General features: G+C 48.4%; 2 protein-coding genes across 2 annotated transcripts; both read right to left on the bottom strand.

Annotated features, from left to right (window-relative positions):
• Positions 1–361: 361 nt before the first annotated feature.
• On the bottom strand, positions 362–17,906 carry LOC117093339 (cortistatin). The gene is made up of 4 exons (XM_033228433.1): positions 17,873–17,906; positions 12,157–12,223; positions 1,997–2,151; positions 362–900 (listed from the first exon to the last, which is right to left on the bottom strand). Exons 3-4 carry the CDS (start codon positions 2,093–2,095, stop codon positions 682–684), a joined length of 318 nt encoding a protein of 105 aa, XP_033084324.1. The 5' UTR covers positions 2,096–2,151; positions 12,157–12,223; positions 17,873–17,906; the 3' UTR covers positions 362–681.
• Positions 8,559–22,955, bottom strand: CENPS (centromere protein S). The gene is made up of 5 exons (XM_033228432.1): positions 22,289–22,955; positions 18,589–18,712; positions 17,873–17,906; positions 12,157–12,223; positions 8,559–9,100 (listed from the first exon to the last, which is right to left on the bottom strand). Exons 1-5 carry the CDS (start codon positions 22,337–22,339, stop codon positions 8,960–8,962), a joined length of 417 nt encoding a protein of 138 aa, XP_033084323.1. The 5' UTR covers positions 22,340–22,955; the 3' UTR covers positions 8,559–8,959.
• Between the last annotated feature and the right edge of the window lie 770 nt (positions 22,956–23,725).

Here is a 23,725-nt window from a genome sequence, read left to right on the forward strand (position 1 = left end):
CATTCCGCTGCACTCTAGCCTGGGTGACAGCTAGACTCCGTCTCAAAAAAAAAAAAAAAAAAAAAAATTCTATGAGTAGACTTCATTCCTCCCAAAGCAAATCTGAAGCTATAATCCATGAAAAGAATTGCAACCCATTAAGCTACTAATTAAAACTGGTACATAACAGCAAGTTCGAGTGTAAGTTTCATAGGCATGTCAGCATGTTTTCTGTTTAATATGTTTTAAAATTAATTTCAGCTAAAACATGAGGAATAATCATTTTGCTTTTTGAGCCTGATGTTAAAAATTTGCTTTTAATGTTAGGGAAATATTTTTTAAATTAGACAATTCATATCAATTCATAAACTGAAATAAGATGTTATTCTGAACTCTTAATTATGTAGCCTTTAGCTATTTTATTTTAAATCAAAGAGCTTCCCAGCACCATAATGAACGTCAGAAGGAAAGCCCAGTGCCCACACTTAGCATGGTTCAGTCAAACCACAAAAAAATCTTTACCAAAGATGTTCACTTTGGGGTCCAAATTACTTAAGACATGTCAGTATTGGGCATTATTGGAATTTAAATAAAAAACACTTTTCAAATGACTTGGGAAGGAGAAAAGGAAAGATCGCTGCTGCTTAATACATTTTATTCAGGTCTGTCATTACACTTGCGTGAGTAATCATGGGTGAGATTTTATTTGCAGGAGGAGAAGGTCTTCCAGAAGAAGTTCTTGCAGGGCGTCCTGTCCCGGCGTGCGGATTGCTGGGGGGGTGCGCCTTCCTGCCGCCTGGCCACCTCCCTGGCTTCCTCTCCTATGAGGGGCCCGGCACTGGCCTGGGAGGTCCACTCAAACCACCAAGCGAGGAAAGTCAGGAGGCTGCTTTTCCTTATTCCTGCTGCTTCCTGCATATGCTTATAAAGAGAAGCAGATGGCAAAGGAAAGAAAACTCAGCAATCTGGCTCAGCAGCAAGCATTCAAAGATATGCAATCTCCTTATGAAAAAAAAAGATCTACTAGAAGACTACCCTGGAGAAAAGAGAAAGAAAATATTAAAAATAAATAAATAAAAAGAAAAAAATGAAAAGATGCTCCATAGCAATAAGCCTCATTTCCACTTAAAGGATGAGGATGAGAAAGTGAAGAGAACATCTTAAAGAAATTGCTTTAATTAGAGAAAAGGAAAAGTTGGTCATTTTAAGTCAAGGAAAAAAACCTGGTGGTTTTGCTCCATACTCTTTGCTAAGGTCCTTAATTAGGAGAGGTCAGGAAATCTGCCATTTTCCCCCCAGTGACTGGCAGCTGAGAAGCCCCAAGGTGGATCAGGCTAATTTATTTGTTCTCCCACCTTTGGCCACACTCCTGGATGTCCGCAAGTTGCCTTCTGAGACGATGGGACTGAAACGTTAAATTCTGGCTTTTCAAATTCCTTAGAAAGCTTCTGGGAGTAATCTGCTGATAAATGGCCTGCCTGAAATTCATCTGATAATTTTAGAGAAAAATCCATTTTTAATGCTCAACTTTATATACTTTCTTGGAACTTTCTCAAAATGGAAAAAAGAACAATCAATCACCTCATGAAGTTACAAATTCTCACAACGGAAAATGTAATGATGCCAATTCCTCTGAGCCAGTGGGAGCCTGTGCTGTGTATAACTGAAGGCTCTGGAAGGGCTGTCGCAGCTCCACGCCTGCCCTGCAGTGGACCGGTGCACTCGCTTCCCCTTTCCCAGACACCCGACGGAGGGAGCCCTGGCATGAAGGGCCCTCCTTGAGCTGCACAGGTTTCCAGCAGGCTTCATGGGTTGGGACATGTAACTGAGGATCAGTGATCTGAATGTAACATCCCAGTACCTCAGGCCAGCCAAGATCACTACAAAGTTCAGCCCTGCGTCCTGTCCAAGCTGTGAACTGCAACATACGTGCACACACACACTCACCATGCAGGCCAAAAAGCCAACAAGAGACAGAGAGTGAGCTAGCGTGTGGCCACGTCGGGACTGTACTCACCTCGCTGTCTGGGCCAGTGGGGCTGCCCTCCAGGGGCAGGGCGGCGGTGGCCGTGGCCCCAGAGAGCAGCAGCAGCAGGAGGCCGGGGGGCAACAGCATCTTGTGGGCTGACAGGAGCTTCTCTCAAACCCTGCTGCTCTTCCTTCCTGGCAGCCCTGAAATCAATGTTTTGGGGGACTTGGGTCTCTTCTTTGGAGCTTGGTGGGTATTTTAAGCCCAATCTCCAGCTGTTTTTTGTGTCTGTACATGTCTAACGCCTGGATCCTCTTCCCTCATGCAGTGACGCAGAAGCTGGAGCAATCACTGCCCACAAAAGCGCTTTGGGATTGGATCTAACTCCTTAATTAAAGCTTCAGGTCTTTTCCTGTGTTTAGAGCGAATTTGCTCTTATTTTGGAACGCATGTGCGCTTGCTTCTGGAGAAGTTCTGCTTCCTCGTAATTATGCCTATAGCAGGCAGGAAGCCGTGAGAACAAAAACAAGTGATTTAACATAATATAGAATTAGCCTTGGATAAGGAGCTTGAATGTGAAATTGTGCCCATGTGAAAGTATGACTGAAACTCATCCAGTAATTTCAGAGACATTCTTCTACTACGGGCAGAGAAACAAGGAGACACTGGGAGCTCAGAGATGCTACTCTAGTATCCGCTGGTTTCACCAAATGGTTGGCAAAGAGGCCCCAAGAATCGCTCCCAGTACTGCCTCTCAGCCCAGCAGGCCAGACCCACTGTCCTCTAGGTCAGGCCTTCTCAAACTGAAGTGCAGACGATCGCTTTGCAGGCAGGTCCTGATGCGCTGGGGCAGGGAGGAGTTGAGAGCTGCATTTCCAACAAGCACCCAGGCACTGCTGGCCCCAGGGCAGCCGGGCTCTAGCCCACTCGGCCTGGGGTGCAATGGCACACCCAGCTCACTGCATCCTCTGCCTCCTGGGTTCAAGCGATTCTCCTGCCTCAGCCTCCCAAGTAGTTGGGATTTCAGGCACCCACCAGCATGCCTAGCTAATTTTTGTATTTTTAGTAGGGACAGGTTTTCACCATGTTGGCCAGGCTGGTCTCGAACTCCTGATCGTCCAGTGTTTTCTTTTTTTTGAGATGAAGTCTCGCTCTTGTTGCCCAGGCTGGAGTGCAATGGTGTAATCTTGGCTTACTGCAACCTCTGCCTCCCGGGTTCAAGTGATTCTCCTGCCTCAGCCTCCCGAGTAATTGGGATTACAGGCATGTGCCACCGTGCCTGGCTATTTTTGTATTTTTAGTAGAGACAGTTTCACCACGTTAGCCAGGCTGGTCTCGATCTCCTGACCTCGTGATCCACCCACCTCAGCCTCCCGAAGTGCTGGGATTACAGGCATGAACCACCACGCCTGGCCTGGTCCAGTGTTTTCTTTTCTTTTCTTTTTTTTTTGTGTGTATTTTTTTAGTAGAGACGGGGTTTCACTGTGTTAGCCAGGATGGTCTCGATCTCCTGACCTCGTGATCCGCCTGTCTCGGCCTCCCAAAGTGCTGGGATTACAGGCTTGAGCCACCGCGCCCGGCCTGGTCCAGTGTTTTCTAAACTGCTCCTGACCACCCGCTTGTGGGTCATAGACTGGTACTTTCCTTTAGAATGAAATTGAAATTTGTGTGCATCACCCATAGTAAGGATAAATGATGATTCATGTTGTGTGTGTCCAGTGTGAGACGTATTGTTACTGCAGGGCACAGTCATAGTTTGGGAAGCAGTGCCCGGCCCTGCCCTCAGCCAACTCCCAGGGCTCTCTGTCCCCCCGAGGCTGGCGCCACTGCTGAGAGTGCAGACCATGGAGTCCCTCCCTGTGCTACCTGCTGGCTCTCCCTCACAGGCCCTCATTGCTGAATCACACAGACAAATGCACAGACCCCTCTGCCCAACTAGACACGGAGTAAAATCTGAAACATACGGCCGGGCGCGGTGGCTCAAGCCTGTAATCCCAGCACTTTGGGAGGCCGAGACGGGTGGATCACGAGGTCAGGAGATCAAGACCATCCTGGCTAACACGGTGAAACCCCGTCTCTACTAAAAATACAAAAAACTAGCCGGGCGAAGTGGCGGGCGCCTGTAGTCCCAGCTACTCGGGAGGCTGAGGCAGGAGAATGGCGTGAACCCGGGAGGCGGAGCTTGCAGTGAGCTGAGATCCGGCCACTGCACTCCAGCCCGGGCGACAGAGCGAGACTCCGTCTCAAAAAAAAAAAAAAAAAAATCTGAACCATCCACCCAAACTTACTATATATGACCAGCATCGAAGGCAAGGCTGGAAATTGAAGTAACACAACCCAAAACCGATGGCACTTTCTAGAAGTGAACATACTTGTTTTCCGTTTTCCAGAGTCCTGCTTTACGCCTTCACGGTGGAAATCTCAATCTTGAATTTGTCACAGTCTTTTTGCTCATGTTAAAATCCTAGGTAAGATCAGCAAGGCCTGCTGGCCAGAGACTTACATGTTGTATGTTGCTTCATCTGTTATTTCTGTACCAAAATTCCTACAAATGACACTAAAAATTTTGAGTTATATTTGCAGATGAGACATTCACAGCAGTTCAGCCAGCTTCTTTTTGTTTTTGAGACAAAGTCTCACTCTGTCATCCAGGCTGGAGTGCAGTGGCACAACTTCAGCTCACTGCAACCTCCACCTCCCAGGTTCAAGGGATTCTCCCGTCTCAGCCTCCTGAGTAGCTGGGACTACAGGCACGAGCCACCACGCCCAGCTAATTTTTGTATTTTTAGTATTTTTAATAGAGATTTCACCATGTTGCCCAGGCTGGTCTCAAACTTCTGAACTCAAGTGATCCACCCATCTCAGCCTCCCAAAGTGCTGGGATTACAGGCGTGAGGCCACCACACCTGGCCTCACCAACTTCCTATATTGTTAGTCTAGTGTGCCAATTTTATTCAGTGAGCTCATTAAACATTCTGAGCACTCAGCGTGGAACTTGCAATACCACAAGGGACCCATGCCACCCACACCCCGAAAGAGGTGTTGCAGCCTAAAAGAAACAGGATACATGGACACAAATGAAAGACAAGGACATTTTTCAGTGCGATAAGAAGTGTGCAAAGAAGGGGAATGTGCTGCAAATTGGGGAAGACTTCATGAGAGCTGACGACTGTTTCAAGAAGGTGGCAAACTCTGGGAGGTGGAGATGCGAGGATCACTTAAGCCCAGGACTTCAAGACCAGACTGGGCAACATAGCAAGACCCCAGCTCCACCAAAAGACAAAATTTAGCAAGGCATGGCAACACACACCAGTAGCCCTGACTACTTGGGAGGCTGAGGCGGGAGGATCGCTTGAGCCCAGGAGTTCAAGACCAGCCTGGGCAACATAGCAAAACCCCATCTCTACAGAAATTAGCTGGATGTGGAGACACACACCTGTGGTCCCAGCTACTTGGGGGGCTGAGGTAGGAGGATCATCTGAGCATAGGAGGTCAAGGCTGCAGTAAGCCAAGATTGCACTACTGCACTACAGCATGGGTGACAGAATGAGACTTTATGACAAAAAAGAAAAAAGAAAAACTTAGCCAGGTGTGGCAACACACACCTGCAGTCTCAGGCACTTGGGAGGCTGAGGCAAGAGGATTGCTTGAGCCCAGGAAGTCGTGGCTGCAGTGAACTGTGATCAGCCTGGGTGACATAGCAAGAGCTCATCCCAAAAAAAAAAAAAAAAAAAAAAAAAAAAGGCCGGGTGCAGTGACTCATGCCTACAATCCCAGTTCCTTGGGAGGCTGAGGCAGGAGGATCACTTGAGCCCAAGAGTTCAAGACTAGCCCGGGCAACATGCAAAACCCCACCTCTACCAAAAAAAAATACAAAAATTAGCTAGACATGGTCGCATATACCTGTGGCCCCAGCTACTTGGGAGGCTGAAAAAGGAGGATCACCTGAGCATGGGACGTGGAGGCTGCAGTGAGTCAAGATTGAGCCCCTGTACTCCAGCATGGGTGACAGACTGAGACCTTGTCTCAAAAAGAAAAGAAAACTTAGCCTGGTGTGGTAACACACACCTGTAGTCTTGAGTACTTGGGAGGCTGAGGCAAGAGGATTGCCTGAGCCCAGGAATTCATAGCTGCAGTGAGCTGTGATCATGCCACCGTACAGAGGAAGAGCCCATCTCAGAAAAGAAAAGGCCAGGTGCAGAGACTCATGCCTATAATCTCAGCACTTTGGGAGGTTGAGGCACGAGGATCACTGGAGTCCAGCCCAGGAGTTTGAGACCAGCTTGGGCAACATTCTGAGACCCTATCTCTACAAAAAAAAAACTAAAAAATTAGCCGGGCATGGTAGTACATGCCTGTAGTCCCAGCTATTCAGGAGGCTGAGGCAGGAGGATCGCTTACGCCTGGGAGGTTGAGGCTGCAGTGAGTCATGATCGTGCCACTGCATTCCAGTCTGGGTGACAGAGACCCTGTCTCAATGAAAAAAAAAAAACGCACAAAGTCTCTGAAAGTTATACAGCTACTAGAGTTGCAAACCTAAGACGCAAACCCAGATCTTTCAGCCTTTGGAAAGTCTACAGTATCTATTCCCTAAACTCTTCTTGATGAGTTTTAAATTTATTTTATTTTGAGACTGAGTCTTACTCTCGCCCAGGCTGGAGTACAGTGGCACAATCTCGGCTCACTGCAGCCTCCACCTCCTGGGTTCAAGCGATTCTCCTGCCTCAGCCTCCCGAATTTATTTTTTAGAGTTGGGGTCTTGTTCTGTCACCCTAGTGCACCAGGCTGCAGTGCAGTAGCACAGTCACCTCACTAAAGCCTTCCACTCCCGAGATCAAGCAACCGTCTGCCTCAGCCTCTTGAGTAGCTGGCTGGGTCTACAGGCAGGCATCACCATGTCTAACTTACTTATTTTTTATTTTTTTTAAGAGATGGGGTCTCACTGTGCTGCCCAGGCTGGTCTCAAACTCCCAGACTTAAGTGAATCACCTGCCTCAGCCTTCCAAGTTGCTGGGACTACAGACACAAGCCACTGCACCTGGCCAATAAGGAGTTTAAAAAGTGCTTATCCGAAAATGAAACTGCTAACATACGGGTCTTTGGCTGACCGTACTAGGAAGGGAGGCTTTATGATTCACTTTTCATTCACTGACATGACACACAGATATTATACTTAACATGAGAACAAGTGCCGAGCCATTTGCAGACCCGAAACCACAAAGTATGAACTTGGCGCCCTACTACGGCCATAGCTTAGCGCCTCCCTTGGAGAGTCAGGGTAGCTTTGGGGCATCTTTTGCTGATCCTATTTGGGCACAGATGGTATAAATTCTACTCCAAATGAACGCCCTTTTCTCTCACCCATTCTAGAGTGAGCGGACCCAAATGTGAACACTGTCTCCTGACTGTGGCTGGGTAACCCTGGGCAGCTGGTGAACCTCATCAAACTTCCATTTGCTCATCGGGAGAAGGTGAAGAATCAGATCTACGCCAATCAAGTTGTGAAGACCAGCGAGGTAATACGTGGAGTACCCAGTGGGTGCCTGGCACACAGAAAGGGCTCCACAAACCCCTGCCCCTTCTCTTCACCATATTGCCTAAGGGTAAAGGGAAAGGCGTGCCTGGACCTCTAAGAAACCCAAAGGCATGAGAAAAAAACAAAACAAAACAAAACACACACACACACGGCCGGGCGCGGTGGCTCAAGCCTGTAATCCCAGCACTTTGGGAGGCCGAGACGGGCGGATCACGAGGTCAGGAGATCGAGACCATCCTGGCGAACACTGTGAAACCCCGTCTCTACTAAAAAAAAATACAAAAAACTAGCCGGGCGAGGTGGCGGGCGTCTGTAGTCCCAGCTACTCGGAGGCTGAGGCAGGAGAATGGCGTGAACCCGGGAGGCGGAGCTTGCAGTGAGCTGAGATCCTGAGATCCGGCCACTGCACTCCAGCCCCGGTGACAGAGCAAGACTCGTCTCAAAAAAAAAAAAAAAAAAAAAAAAAAAAAAACACACACACACACAAATTAGCTGGGTGTGGTGGCGCACGCCTGTAGTCCCAGCTACTTGGGAAACTGGGAGGTGGAGGTTGCAGTGAGCTGAGATCACATCATTGCACTCTAGCCTGGCAACACAACAAGACTGTGTCTCACTTCAGCTTTATATATATTTATAAATCACTTTATATATATTTATTATATATAAAATAATATATAAAAAAATTAAAAGGCCAGGCACGGTGGCTCACATCTGCAATTCCAGCACTTTGAGAGGCCAAGGTGGGTGGATCACGAGGTCAAGAGCTGAAGACCAGCCTGGCCAAGATGGTGAAACCCCGTCTCTACTAAAACTACAAACATTAGCCAGGCATGGTGGCGTGCACCTATAATTCCAGCTACTCAGGAGGCTGAGGCAGAGAATTGCTAGAACCCGGGAGGCAGAGGTTGCAGTGAGCTGAGATCGTGCCACTGCTCTCCAGCCTGGGTAACAGAGCAAGACTCCTTCTCAAAAAAAAAAAAAAAAAGTAAAAAAGGGCCATTCCCAAACATACGCCCTTTTACCTGGTGACCAAAGGCGGCCTATGCTTAAAAACAACATTAGTAACCAGAAAAGCTAAATAAATATAACTTTATTCATCTTTCAAAGATTGTCATTTAGCCTACAAAATTACATCAAAAGATGAACTGATTTTTGCTTGAAAAAGTCAACCATGTTTAATTGCACACACAATTTTAATTACAATAGATGTAATTTCTAATATATACCATTCAATCACACACCATTTATATGTTCTGGAGTGAGACCTGGGAGTATTTTGCTTAAGACTTTCCCATTCTCTAAAACTAGCTTTTGCAGTTAACAATGTGGAGAATTCAGCACAAAAAGCCCCCTAGCCTAGTCTTTTTATTTATTTTTTAGTCTCTATTTAACCCTTCGAAGTCTCCTTGGCAGTCATGCGCATTTCTAGGCGGCTCTACCTGCGGAAGGCTGCATTTTCCAAGCGGCGAGGGGCTTTAATTCTCACTTTCCACCACTCCAGCCTCTGCTGGTTCCCTGGAATTTTTGCTTCCATCCTCTGACTTCTTTTTCTTCTGTGCTTTCCGTTCTAGGTTAATCTGAGCAATCTCTTCACTTTTGTCTGTGATGTATTTTAGCTATAAAAAAAAATCTGTATTTATATCTGGCTGTAACCATTTTATAAACCTAAACAAACAAACAAAGAAAACTAAACCGCAGGGCGCGGTGGCTCAAGCCTGTAATCCCAGCACTTTGGGAGGCCGAGACGGGCGGATCACGAACTCAGGAGATCGAGACCATCCTGGCTAACACGGTGAAACCCCGTCTCTACTAAAAATACAAAAAACTAGCCGGGCGAGGTGGCGGGCGCCTGTAGTCCCAGCTACTCGGGAGGCTGAGGCAGGAGAATGGCGTGAACCCAGGAGGCGGAGCTTGCAGTGAGCCGAGATCCGGCCACTGCACTCCAGCCTGGGCGACAGAGCGAGACTCTGTCTCAAAAAAAAAAAAAAAGAAAACTAACCCTCCACAACCACCTCTGACTCAAAGAATTTGGGTAGAAAAGCCAAAGCCTGGGTTACATTTCTTAGAATTAAATGCAGCTTCAATTTTTTCTTTTTTTTTTTTTTTTTGGGACAGAGTCTCGCTCTGTCATCCAGGCTGGAGCGGAGTGGCGAGATCTCGGCTCACTGCAGACTCCACCTCCCGGGTTCACGCCACTCTCCTGCCTCAGCCTCCCGAGTAGCTGGGACTACAGGCGCCCGCCACCACGCCCGGCTAATTTTTTTTGTGTCTTTTTAGTAGAGACAAGAGTTTTACCGTGTTAGCCAGGATGGTCTCAATCTCCTGACCTTGTGATCTGCCCGCCTCGGCCTCCCAAAGTGTTGGGATTACAGGCGTGAGCCACGGCGCCCGGCCTTTTCTTCTTTTTTAAAAAATTTTTGTAGATATGAGGGTCTCAACTATGTGGCCAGGCTGGTCTCAAACTCTTGGGCTCAAGCGATCCTCCTGCCTTCGCCTCCCAAAGTTCTGGGATTATTGGCATGAGCCACTGCACCTAGCCAGTAAGTTGTGTTAGTAAGAGTTGTGGCGGCCGGGCACAGTGGCTCACGCCTGTAATCTCAGCACTTTGGGAGGCCGAGGCAGGCGGATCACAAGGTCAGGAGATCGAGACCACAGTGAAACCCCGTCTCTACTAAAAATACAAAAAATTAGCTGGGCACGGTGGCAGGCACCTGTAGTCCCAGCTAGCTACTCAGGAGGCTGAGGCAGAAGAATGGTGTGAACCTGGGAGGCGGAGCTTGCAGTGAGCCGAGATCACGCCACTGCACTCCAGCCTGGGGGACAGAGCGAGACTCCATCTCAAAAAAAAAAAAAAGAGTTGTGGCTGGGTGCAGTGGCTCATGCCTGTAATCCCAGCACTTTGGGAGGCCAGGGCAGGCAGATCATTTGAGCCCAGGAGTTTGAGACCAGCCCAGGCAATACAGTGAAACCCCGTCTCTACAAAAAATACAAAAATTAGTTGGTGTGGTGGCATGCACCTGTAGTCCCAGCTGCTTGAGAAGCTAAGGTGGAAGGATCACTGGAGCCCAGGAGACAGGGACTGCAATGAGCAATGATTGCGCCACTGCACTCGGCCTGGGTGACAAAGTGAGACCCTGTCAAAAAAAAAAAAAATGTTGTGGCACACACCTGTAATCCCAGCATTTTGGGAAACCAAGGCGGGAAGACTGCTTGAGTCCAGGAGTTCAAGACCAGCCTGGGCAACACAGAGAGACCGCATGTCTAAAATTAAAAAAAAAAAAAAAGAAGTGCCAGGCGCGGTGGCTCACGCCTGTAATCCCAGCACTTTGGGAGGCCGAGGTGGCTGGATCACGAGGTCAGGAGTTCAAGACCAGCCTGGACAATACGGTGAAACTCTATCTCTACTAAAAATACAAAAATTAGCCAGGCATGGTGGTAGGAGCCTGTAATCCCAGCTACTCGAGGGGCTGAGGCAGGGAACTGCTTGAACCCGGGAGGTGGAGGTTGCAGTGAGCTGAGATCACACCACCGCACTCCAGCCTGGATAACAGAGTGAGACTCCATCAAAAAAAAAAAAAAAAAAAGAAAAAAAAAAGTTGTGAGCATTAGATAATATATGTAAAATAGTATCTGGAAAAGCCCCTGTAAACTGCTATACAAATTCATTCATTCAACAACTATTTATTGAGCTGCTCCTGTGTGCCAGGACTATTCTAGGCAACACAGATGGAGAGAGAACAAAGAGACAAAAGCCCCTGCTCTTGTGGGGCCCACATTCTACCACAGCCATGAAGGGCTTCAATGTCCAGCATTAGACTCAGTCAGGAAATCTCCCCGGCGTGCTGGCTCTGCCACTGGCCAAAGCCACTAGCCTGGGATGACCACAGCATCTCTGAGTCTTCACCTGAACAACAGAGGCTTGGTCAAAATGATTTCTAGACTTGAAAAGATGGGAGGCCGGGCGCGGGGGCTCAAGCCTGTAATCCCAGCACTTTGGGAGGCCGAGACGGGCGGATCACGAAGTCAGGAGATCGAGACCATCCTGGCTAACACGGTGAAACCCCGTCTCTACTAAAAAAATACAAAAAATTAGCCGGGCGAGGTGGCGGGCGCCTGTAGTCCCAGCTACTCGGGAGGCTGAGGCAGGAGAATGGCGGGAACCCGGGAGGCGGAGCTTGCAGTGAGCTGAGATCCGGCCACTGCACTCCAGCCTGGGTGACAGAGCGAGACTCCGTCTCAAAAAAAAAAAAAAAAAAAAGAAAAGATGGAAAACATGCTTTTTCCTGCATATCCAGCCATACAGAAACTCCTTCTATATCTGGCCCATTTGGAGAACTGTGAACACAGTAACAACACTACCCCTACAGATTAGCCTGTGGCCAGTCTCTGACATCATATTGTAAATTAAACATGGGACCAAAGTTTTGAGATATTACAAAAAAAGGCAAATTATAAAATCCAGAGAGTGCTGATTAGAAAATTTCAAATTGGCTTAGCAAGATCCATCATAATGAAAGCAAGACTGTAAATTACAGGTAGGTCTGAATGGTTCAGCCACCTCTAGTTTCTAATGCAAGGTGCCCTGGGGAATAACTTCACGGCTTCAAGTGATTGATTGGGAATAATGTATTCCGATGGGAAAGGGAAGTGAGGAAAGAAATTCATCTCTCACCAGTGAATTACTCCTCCTGGCTAAGAGCTTCACATCTTCAGTGTTAATTGTGGTTCTTTTCGCATGTCTGCAGAAAGGGCAGAAGCAAGTCACCAAAATGTTTGGTATTATTTAAAGTTTTGATGAAATACAGAAGCTCACGGTTAGACTTCAAGAGAGCAGGGATCTCTAAGTAACCCATCCTTTTAGATAAAGGGCATTAAGCAAAAGTGACACAAAATTTGTGAAGTTCCTAAGACCCCAATTAAGTAAAGAGATGGAGAAAGCAAAGGCCCATCTCTCCACCTCCGCTTAGAGCCAAGGGTACCTGAAGAGTACAAACACAGACAGGAGGCTGGGGGCTTAGAGCCCTTCCAAACCTGGCTTCCTTGGTCACAGCTAAGGCTGCAGAAAGATCAAGAAGGTCAGTGTACAACTCTAGTGCAGAGAAAATGAGCCTCACGATACAGAGGGTACCTGCTTAAATAGACACTAAATAGAAGAACAAAGAGAACCTCCACAAAGGATGGCTTTACTTAGGTCAAGATTCTGACGTTCTCCAAGGGCTAACTTACAGGAAAAAGCATATGCAGATGCCTCCTAATGCCCATTCCCAACAGGTAGTTAATGCATTCCCTCCCTCCGCAATAACACAGGTAGAACAAAGAACATCCTCTTTTTTTTTTTTTTTTTTTTCTTTGAGACGGAGTCTCATTCTCTCACCCAGACTGGAGTGCAGTGGTACGATCTTGGCCCACTGCAACCTCCACCTCCCGGGTTCAAGCAATTCTCTGCCTCAGCCTTCTGTGTAGCTGGAATTACAGGTGCCCCACTAAATTTTTTGTATTTTTAGTAGAGACAGGGTTTCACCATCTTGGCCAGGCTGGTCTCGAACTCCTGACCTCATGATCCAGCTGCCTCGGCCTCCCAAAGTGCTAGGATTACAGGCATGAGCCACCGTGCCCAGCCACAAAGAACATCCTTTAAACTGGGGTCTGCTTCTTGCTCACAAGTTGGACTCAAATTCTCATTCTAGTCCTTTTATCTTTGCTAGGAAAGGTAATTTGAGATACTAAGCTCTATTCAATAATATATTACTCTGATTATACCCTTTCTTTCCATTTCTAACTTTCCCACAAAATACACAGGTACTTTGTAAGCAGGAATAAATAGGAATCTTTGCATCCTTAATAACCAGCAAAGCGGCCAGCACACACGGTGAGTCCTCACTGAACCACTGCTGAGTTAAAAGAGGAATTCACACAGAAATTATTCTCCATAATTTGGCCAAATTAATCCTTCACATTCTGCTAAATATACAAATATCACGTCATCTCATCATGATTGATAGTATCTGCTTGCCATGAGATAATACCCACTTCAAGAGAGAATTTTCTAATTAGCAACCTGCGAGGACCACACAGGAGAGAAAACAGACACAGGTGACACAAGAGCAGCCACAAAGAACGAGGCCAGTACACAGATGCTCTGTCTGGGTGGAGAACATTAAGTGCGCAGGGACAGGGTGGCCCAGTCTCAACCTCACAACCAGGCTGCTCTGTCTACATTTACATTCTTCTTAAAGTACGGTAAAAGGAATAAGCACAATGAACCATTTACAGAGTGAACTTATCTGTTGACAAGAAAGTTTTAGGAAACAATGAGCTCAGTCCTCTCCACCACTTCAGCTTTGCCTCCGGTATCTCTGCACTAAGGCCCTTGACGGAAGGAGCAAGGCATCCTCTGCCAACCACTGCATATCGTAGACTCTCCTAAGTCAAACCTCCAACTCCAGAAAATTACTCTAGCTAGGGAAAATAAAAAGCAATTTTTCATACAATATGCTTTGTAACACAGCCTTAAAGATGATTCCCAAAAGTTCCCAGAATGTATGTCCTATAGAATATCTATCTTCTTCAAAATGTTTAACAATACTAGGAGACTACAGATTTCAAAGCTAAATAAATTCACAATTCAGGCCAGGTGTGGTGGCTCATGTCTACAATCCCATAGCTTTGGGAGGCCGAGGTGGGTGGATCATTTGAGGTCAAGAGTTCAAGGCCAGCCTGGCCGACACAGTGAAACCCTGTCTCTACTACAGAGACAAAAATTAGCCGGGTGTGGTGGTGGGCACCTATAATCCAGCTACTTGGGAGGCTGAGGCAGGAGCATCGCTTGAACCCAGGAGACGGAAGCTGCAGTGAGCTGAGATCACACCACCGCACTCCAGCCTGGGTGACAGAGTGAGACTCCATCTCAAACAAAAAAAAAAATTAACAACTCAGATTGGCAGTTGCTTTCCAAAGTCTGCCAGTGAATTGATTTAGAATTTAATTGTGTATTCTCTGGCCAGGCATGGTGGATCACACCTGTAATCCCAGCACTTTGGGAGGCTGAGGCAGGTGGATCACCTAAGGTCAGGAGCTCGAGACCAGCCTGGCCAACATGGTGAAACCCCATCTCTATTAAAAACACAAAAATTAGCAGGAGTGGTGGCGTGTGCCTGTAGTCCCAGCTACTCGGGAGGCTGAGGCAGGAGAATCGCTTGAACCCACGAGGCAGAAGCTGCAGTGAGCCGAGATTGAGCTGCTGCTCTCCAGCATGGGCGACAGAGAGAGACTCTGTCTAAAAAAAAAAAAATTGGCCAGGCACAGTGGCTCATGCCAGTAATCCCAGCACTTTGGGAGGCCGAGGTGGGTGGATCACCTGATGTCAGGAGTTTGAGACCAACCTGGCCAACATGGTGAAACCCCATCTTTACTAAAAACACAAAAATTAGCCGGGCGTGGTGGCGCACACCTGTAATCCCAGCTACTTGGGAGGTTGAGGCAGGAAAATGCCTTGAACCCAGGAGGCAGGGGTTGCAATGAGCTGAGATCACGCCATGGCAATCCAGCCTGGGTGACAGAGAGAGACTCCATCTCAAAAAAAAAAAATACCCAGCCCCTGTTCTCAAGTCTCCCTCTTGCTCCAATGCTCCAAAAAAGAAGAAAAAGAAAAAATAATTTAATTGTGTATTCTCACAGAAACTTCTCATAACAAGTTCACCAAAAAGAAAAAAGATGCCAGGCACAGTGGCTCAGCTCATGCCTGTAATACCAACACTCTGGAAGCCCAAGGTGGGAGCATCAGTGGAACCCAGGAGCTCTAGGTTGCAGTGAGCTACGATCCTGCCACTGCCCTCTGGCCTGGGTAACAGAGAGAGCTTGTCTCAAGAAAAGAAAGAAAAGAAAAAAGAAAACAAATGTGTCTTAATGAAACAATGTTACAAATACTCATTAGGTTCCCAGGCTAGCCTAGAGAGGCAGTGTAAGGTATTGTTGACTTGAAACAGTCCATCTTTCTCAAAGGGGGGTAAAGACAGTCTTGGGAGTAGAGCAAGTGTGACAGGGACAACTCAGATCCACAAGATAACCAAAGCTGGCCTTCCAGGAGAATCAACTGTATTCAGTGATGGGAGTAGAGCAAGTGTGACAGGGACAACTCAGATCCACAAGATAACCAAAGCTGGCCTTCCAGGAGAATCAACTGTATTCAGTGATCAACTTGAAAACAAAGCTTTTTTGTAGGAAAGCAAACTGGAATTCACACAAAGGATGAGTCTTCAAAGAAAACCTGTAGTTGTGGGTTGTACCAAGAGGAGGGGGTGCTTCCCTGCCTCTGGCTGCACCCCAGATTCCTGGAGCCTCATCACTGGACTCTGGACTCACTCAGTTCTCAGAGGCAGCCTTTCCACAAACTCTTTTTTTTTAAAGAGACAGAGTCTCGCTGTTACCCAGGCTGGAGTGCAAGAGTGCAGTGGCACAATCTCGGCTCACTGCAACCTCCACCTCCCTGGTTCAAGCAATTCTCCTGCCTCAACCTCCTGAGTAGCTGAGACTACAGGTGCACACTGCCACACCTGGCTAATTTTTTTTTAATTCTATTTTAGAAGACGGGGTTTCACCCTGTTGCCCAGGCTGCTCTCGAACTCCTGAACTCAGGTGATCCACCCGCCTCAGCCTCCCAAAGTGCTAGGATGACAGGTGTGAGCCACCGCACCTGGCCTCCACGAACACTTTTATGTAAAAGATGTTGTCCTTCCTTGTGGAGCTTATGGTCGCCACACACACATACACACACATGCACGCACATACTCCCTTCCCCGCCAGTATCCAGCAAAAGAAAATCAACCGTTTACCTGGCACAGTGGCTCACGCCTGTAATCCCAGCACTTTGGGAGACTGAGGTGGGTAGATCACTTGAGGTCCGGAGTTCAAGACCAGCCTGACCAACATAGTAAAACCCCATCTCTACTAAAAATACAAAAATCAGCCAGGTGTGGTGGCGCATACCCGTAATCCCAGCTACTCGGGCGGCTGAGGGAGGAGAATCACTTGAACCCAGGAGGCAGAGGTTGCAGTGAGCCAAGATTGCACCACTGCACTCCAGCCTGGGTGACAGAGTGAGACTCTGTCTCAAAAAAATAAAATAAAATAAAATCTACCTTTTATGTAGTTTTTAAAAAACACAGAATATCTGAAAGCCTAATGTGTTACCATGCTCTTTCTATTCATTTTTTTTAATAGAATTTTTACAGAAGTATTTTCAGGCTGAGCATGGTGGCTCACATCTATAATCCCAGCACTTTGGGAGCCCAAGACAGGATTGCCTGAGTCCAGGAGTTCAAGACCAGCCTGGGCAACATACCAAGACCCTGAATCTCTAATATATATATTTATTATTTTTAAGTATTTTAAATGTTCATTCCCCCCCCCCCCCCCACAGCTAACAAAGAAGTAACAAGGTGATAAATACTTTTCACCAGGGAGGAGGGCCACACATAAGGGACTCCCGCCTCAGTCAGCAATGACTAAGCCACATGAGCTACCGGTATCCCTTCATACTATCTTATCCCTTTTGGTCAAGCTGAAGATGCTAAGCGGTTTTCAGGGACGAATATCCACAGGAATAGGACAGATTGAGAACTTGCCCTCCGAGAATCCACTGCTTCAATTCATTCAAAATAGGCATCCGAGAAACAAAGAGCTAACAGGAGCAAGGTGAAAAGTAAGGGGTGTGGGAGAGGCTGGCACCGAATCCAAGTGGCAGCAGATTAGAAAGCTTTCGCCCTTTCAGGCCTTTGTCATTCAAACTGTTTCATAAAAGCAATTTGGTGCAATTGTTTTCCATTACCTGCGGTACTAACTGAAGAGGTGAACATAAATCATCTGTAAAAGCTGAGGCTTTAGCAGCTGAAAGCAAGTCACCCTCTTTCCAAGGAGTGCGTCTTACTCAGAACAAATGCGGCAAATGAAAACCCCTGCTGCCATTCTGTGTACACCTGCAAGCAATTACCACCGCGGACATGCTGCAGCTCCCTCCACAGAGGGGCAGCCACCCCCGGGCACCATGTTCTCAAACCCTGAGCAATCAAACCACCCGAAGACATGGCTTTTAACACAGGCACCACCATTCAGGGTCCTGGAGACAGTATTCACACCTTTTTAACTTGGAACTGAATAACTTGGGTTCTTTAATAAAAAATACTTGGAAAACTTCAAAAAATGTTCAAATAAGTCTGAATCACCGTGATTGAGGCAGGCGTCATGTTCTTGCAGAACCATGATTAGAGACAAGCCTCCACAAAACACACGGCAAACTGAATAGCTAAAGCTCTCCTGAAATAACCCACCAGATGGAGAGGCCCCAAAGAGCTGCACAGACGCAGCGTCGGATAACCAAGTTCTCTACCCACCTTGCAAACGTCTCAAGGTCTTTGGCAAAATTTTCTGAAAGAGAAAGATACGCACTTTAGGCACCCTCCCATCCAATTTCAGAAGCAGCAAAAGTAAAGCCTTGATTTCTACAGCCAGTACAGTGACTAACACAACAAACCTTCTTAAAGGTGAAAGGAGGCGCTTCCAGGAGCCCCACCATTCCCTGAGAGCCTTTAGCTTTTTTTATTCATGATGACCTCCTTGTCCTTCCCAGAGCCCTCCACCCTTCATGGCGAGTCTTCCATTAATTGTGACTCTGCCTTTGGTTTCTAGAAACTATCCTTTAACTTCTGCTACAGTTAAGGCCTGTGAGGTCTTTCGTTTTCCCTCTGAAGTCAAGCAAATACCAACGCTAAAGCTCAGCTGTCAAAGAAACTATGGGTAATACAAAAATGTTATAAAGCACTGAAACAAAAAATGTAATGTCTCATGTTCCAGCCGTCAGGGCAGTTTAAAACAATAAAATAAAGGCGTTAATGCCCCAGTGTTAGTGTAATAGGAAAAAAAGAGTTCTTCCCATAAAATATCCACAACTCGCAGCCAAAAAGAGCAGTGGTTCATGAAGAACGCATGATGATGATAATATTCTCGGTCTGCTGGTCAGACTCCCCACGGCTCCCACCCACGTACTGCTCCCACGTGAAAGCAACCTTTGGGGTTTACAGACATGGCTAGGGAGGCCGAAGCTTCATACCGCACTGTCGGAAAGTCAGCTCCGAAATGGCCGCAATGGTTTGTTTGCTGAACTGCATCTCTTTGTCCAATGCAACCTCCTCGCAAAGACAACCCACAGTATAGTGAACTGCTGCCTTCAGCCTCTGGGGAAAAAAATCGAAATATTTCATGGGTAAGGTTGCAAATAAGAGCTTTTCACGGCTTAAAAAATTAAGACCAAGGAGAGGGTCTGCTCAGCCCAATTCCTTCGGAGCTTTCCATAATGGCTGAGTGGCTTTTCAAGTGTACTAATGAGTTAATGAGGCCCGTTGGAGTGTGACTTGTAGAAACATTACCTCCTTCTTAATGGTTATGATTTATGTCAGGTAGAGATAAGGAATTGGATGGCAAGTCAGTGGGGAGGCAGATCAGACTCGTGCCTGCCAAGGCCCTGCATGGTTTTACTCCCTTACTCCAAACTATCTGCAGAGTTTGGACACATGCCTGAGTAAAGGCATATGCTAGGTGTTTGGGAGACAATGAAAAACCAGGCAGGGGACTTTGCCCTTCATGTGGTTAATCAAGTAAATACAGAAGGATCCCACCCCTCTGCTGCAAGCCCCTGGCAGCCCCAGGCCTGCATGTCACAGAGGACAAAACTATAACACGGGAAAGGCTCAAGAGGGCACATCCACCCCTCTCGATTTGGAGGGTTGGGAGGCTACCTCCACGGGGCCCTCACTGCTCCCTGGCAACCCTTTTCGTTTCTGAAAAAGATCTCTCTGCCGCTTGCAGAAAATTACCGAGGGGAGGATGAGCCTCAAGTGCAAGACAGCCTAAGCAATGGTCTCGGCCACGTGTCGACAGTTCTGTTGAGCCCAGGTGTGGGTACTCTGCCTCAGGGGCGAAGACAGAGCTGAGCTGCACATGATGAGAGCTGAACCCACGAGGGCACAACATCTACCAGCAAGTGTTCAACGCATAGGCAAGAGGAGGAGGAACTGCCAAAAACGCAAGTCCAGGACCTCAGGATATAGGTTAGGCAGATGAGGAGGGCATCTGCCTTCCTGAATTTCAGACCTCACAAGGCTAGGTAAGCTGAGGCCTCTGGTAGGAGAAGCCAAAGCGCCATCGACCTGGGAGGCATGAAGATCACAGGTGTGGTCACTGCACACTACAGCCTCGAACTCCCAGGCTCAAGTGAACCTTCTGCCTCAGTCTCCTGAGGAGCTGGGACTACAGGCCCACACCACCCTGCCCAGCTCAACGTCATCTTTTTTACTTATGGGTGGGGGTCAGGGTACAGGACATGAAGTCTTCTGAATGCTCTTGGCTCCAGGAATTTTTCTCAGACTTTCCTCCTCCTCCCCTCCCCGCCCCCTGGCTGGGCTGGGGGCATCACTGCATTTAGAGTCTAAATCACTAAACTCCTCAAGGGCAGGACCCTGTTAATTTTGTTCACTGCTGCCTACCAAGTACCAAGAACAGTTGGTTACATGAATAGGGGGAAATCTTCTACAGGCTAATCACAGCTGAGGGGCAAATTTCTCAGCCCATCTTTGCAGTTTCATTTCATCAGTAAGCATTTGTTCGTCTGTTGAGAGCCAGGCTCTGTTCTCGGGACTAAGAACAGGCCAGGCACAGTGGTTCACACCTGGAATCCCAGCACTTTGGGAGGCCGAGGCAGACAGACGACTTGAGGTCAGGAGTTCAAAACCAGCCTGGCTAACATGGTGAAACCCTGTCTCTATTAAACATACAAAATTAGTGGGCGTGGTGGCGGGCGCCTGTAATCCCAGCTGCTCAGGAGGCAGGAGAACCTCCTGAACCCGGGAAGCGGAGGTTGCAGTGAGCTGAGATGGAGCCACTACGCTCCAGCCTGGACAAGAGCGAAAACTCTGTTTCAAAAACAAAAAACAAAAACAGGGCAGGCAGGACCAAAGAGACAAGATGACTACATGCAACGTGCCATCCTTAACGGAATCCTGAAGGAAAAAAGAGTTAAAAGAAACATCTTTAGGACAAGTGGGGGCACTTGACCATGGACTGCACGTTCAATAGCGCTTCATCAATATTAAACTTCCTGAGTGGGAGAATTGACCGAGATGATGGAGGAGAATGCCTTGTTCTTTTTTTTTTTTTTTTTTTTTTTTTTTGAGATGGAGTCTCGCTCTGTCACCCCAGCTGGAGTGCAAAGGTGCGATCTCGGCTCACCGCAACCTCCGCCTCCCAGGTTCAAGCGATTCCCCTGCCTCAATGTCCCAAGTAGTTGCGATTACAGGATTACAGGCGCCCGCCACCACACTCGGCTAATTTTTGTACTTTTAGTTGAGAGGCGGTTTCCATGTTGGCCAGTCTGGTCTTGAACTCCTGACCTCAGTGATCTGCCCACCTCGGCCTCCCAAAGTACTGGGATTACAGGAGTGAGCCACCGCGCCCAACCGATGCCTTGTTTTTGGGAGATGTGTACTAAAGAATTAAAATGTAGGCCGGGCGCAGTGGCTCAAGCCTGTAATCCCAGCACTTTGGGAGGCAGAGACGGGCGGATCACGAGGTCAGGAGATCGAGACCATCCTGGCTAACACGGTGAAACCCCGTCTCTACTAAAAATACAAAAAACTAGCCGGGCGAGGTGGCTGGCGCCTGTAGTCCCAGCTACTCGGGAGGCTGAGGCAGGAGAATGGCATAAACTCGGGAGGCGGAGCTTGCAGTGAGCTGAGATCCGGCCACTGCACTCCAGCCTGGGCGACAGAGCGAAATTCCGTCTCAAAAAAAAATTTAAAAAAAAAAAAAGAATTAAAATGTAAAGGCGAACTGTCAAAATATCTGCAATTAATTCTCCAATCAGGGAGGAAACAAAGCAAGGGAGCAAACAGAGCAAAATGCTAACTAGTGGTGAATCGAGGTGAGGGGCATCTAGGCGTTCTGTACCATGTTCTTGCAACTTTTCTGAAGGTCTGAACTTCTCAAAATACAAGGGACAGGGTAGACAGCTGCTGCAATGTAACTTTGTAGAGAGGAAACTCCCGCGTCTGGAGCTCATTCCCGCGTTTCTTCAGTCAGTCTTCAAGGTCGCCACTCCAGGTCTTGCTTTTCGCCTCTTCACAGCACAGTACGGTTCTCAGCCTCTGCCGCCCAGTATGTACGGCGCTGATGAAAGGAACGAATGGGATGCCTACGACGATTTTGCAGAGAAGAAAATTGCATTTGGGCCGAGTCGGTACGATCACAAGTTGGCGCGACGGAGATTCGAACCAACATCTACGGACGAGCTCTGGTCCTGACTGGTCCGCACCGCGTCCCTGCATCTGTAACCAGGGGTCGACCCCTCCAGCAGCGTTCCAGAGCTCCGGCCCGAACCGCGCTACAGGCGTCACCTGGAGTGTCTCTAATGCCGACGTTCCACCCTCACAACAACCCCATCTGAGAAGGGGAAACCGAGGCTTCATCGCAAAGCCGTAAGGTGGCCTCTGGCCGCCGGAACCCCGGAGCCCGCGCACTCCCCTAGAACCGCTTCCTCCCCAGCCGGCGCAGGCCAGGGTCCAGCCGCGTTGCCGCGGAAACCACTTCCCAGCACCACCCGCGGCAGTTGAGCCGAGCGCAGGCGCAGCAGCAGCCACGGGGGACGCCCGGGGCATGGGGGCCCCGATGAGAGGCCAACTTGGGCTTCGGGGTCCTTTTCTGTCCTGAAACTCGACGCCGTCCTGCCCCAGCCCAGCCCGACCACCGTTTTCCTGTACCTGTTGGTAAGAGAATCGCTGCTGCTCCTCGGTCTCCGCCTCCTCCTCCATTACTGCGTGCCGACCCTGGACAAACGTAGGAGGGCCGAGAAGGGGCGGTGGTGCGCGGCCAGGTCGGATATTCCCGCCGCGGCGCGAGCGACGGGGTGCGCGGGCGGACAAAGTACGCAGCTCCGCCCTGCCTCGCGCGCCCCCTGGCGGCGCTCCGTTGAAGGAACTCCGCCGTCGGCCTCCAGCCAGCCCCCTGCTCAGGTTTCTCAACGGAGGTGGCCGGGTGAGGCGGAGACATGACCACCCAGGTCACTGCTGCACTCCAGAGCCTAATTCAGCACCTGGCACAGCGCTGAGCACCACTCTCCGCGAAACACGTATGTGCATAGGTGTTCCAGTCGAGTGTAAAGGATGCATAGCCCATGATTTACAGGTCATGTAACGCAGTACACATTATCAAGAGCTCCAAGCACCTGTACCTCAGGTGTATCTTGCAAAATCCACCATCAATTTTATCATTCTATCACCAACAATAGCGTCACAAAGTCAGACTACAATGAATGAACGGCCCATGACCTCATTCAGCGAGTGGAACAGGAACTGCCTTGTTGCCATCCACAGGAGTATAATTCTGACACGAGTGTTACTGCTTTTCCTTTATGTTAACAATGAAATGAAACCATCAAACCCAATTTTGGTTTGTTTTCATTGTTTTTTGAGAGGCAGGGGTCTCGCTGTGCCGCCCAGGCTGGAGTGCAGTGGCACGACCAAGGCTCACTGTAACCTCCACCTCCTGGGCTCAGGTGATCCTCCCATTCCAGCCTCCCAAGTAGCTGGGACCACAAGCCCGCATCAGCACACCTGGCTGATTTTTATTTTTTGTGGACACCAGGTCTCACTATGTTGCCCAGGCTGGTATCAAACTCCTGGCTTCAAACAATCATCCCACCTCAGCCTCCCAAAGTGCTGGAATTACAGGTGTGAGCCACCGTGCCCTGCCTGTATTTCTAGGTTTTTGTTTTGTTTCATTATTTTTTGTTTATTGTTTATATTTCTGTATTCTGCATTTGTCACAAGCAGGTGCTACTTTTAGAACGGAAGGAAATCTCATAAAGCCATTCCTGTCTTCCTTTCTCATAGACATCCCTCAAGTTCCCTAAGCTTGCCGGGGGCTGAACCCCAGATCAAAGCTTTTTGGAGGAATCAGCCTTCTGAGGACTTTCCTCTGCATCTGCTCAGTGGGTGGCATCTGGAAATGACAGGCGTTTCTCTCTTCTGTCCACTGCTCCCTGTGGGCATCCCAGTCTACCTGGCCAGTCCTCCAGCCCAAGCAGAGGAGGCCTCTGATGGATTTCCCTAGTGGGCAGCGTGGGGCTGGGCAGGGCAGACCACCCAGGGTGAGCCCAAGCCTGCAGCAGGAGAGAAGGCCGGGCGCTGGTTGGTGAG

The sequence above is a fragment of the Trachypithecus francoisi genome, unplaced genomic scaffold, assembly GCF_009764315.1.
Source record: "Trachypithecus francoisi isolate TF-2019V2 unplaced genomic scaffold, Tfra_2.0 Lachesis_group12, whole genome shotgun sequence".
Lineage (NCBI taxonomy): Eukaryota > Metazoa > Chordata > Mammalia > Primates > Cercopithecidae > Trachypithecus > Trachypithecus francoisi.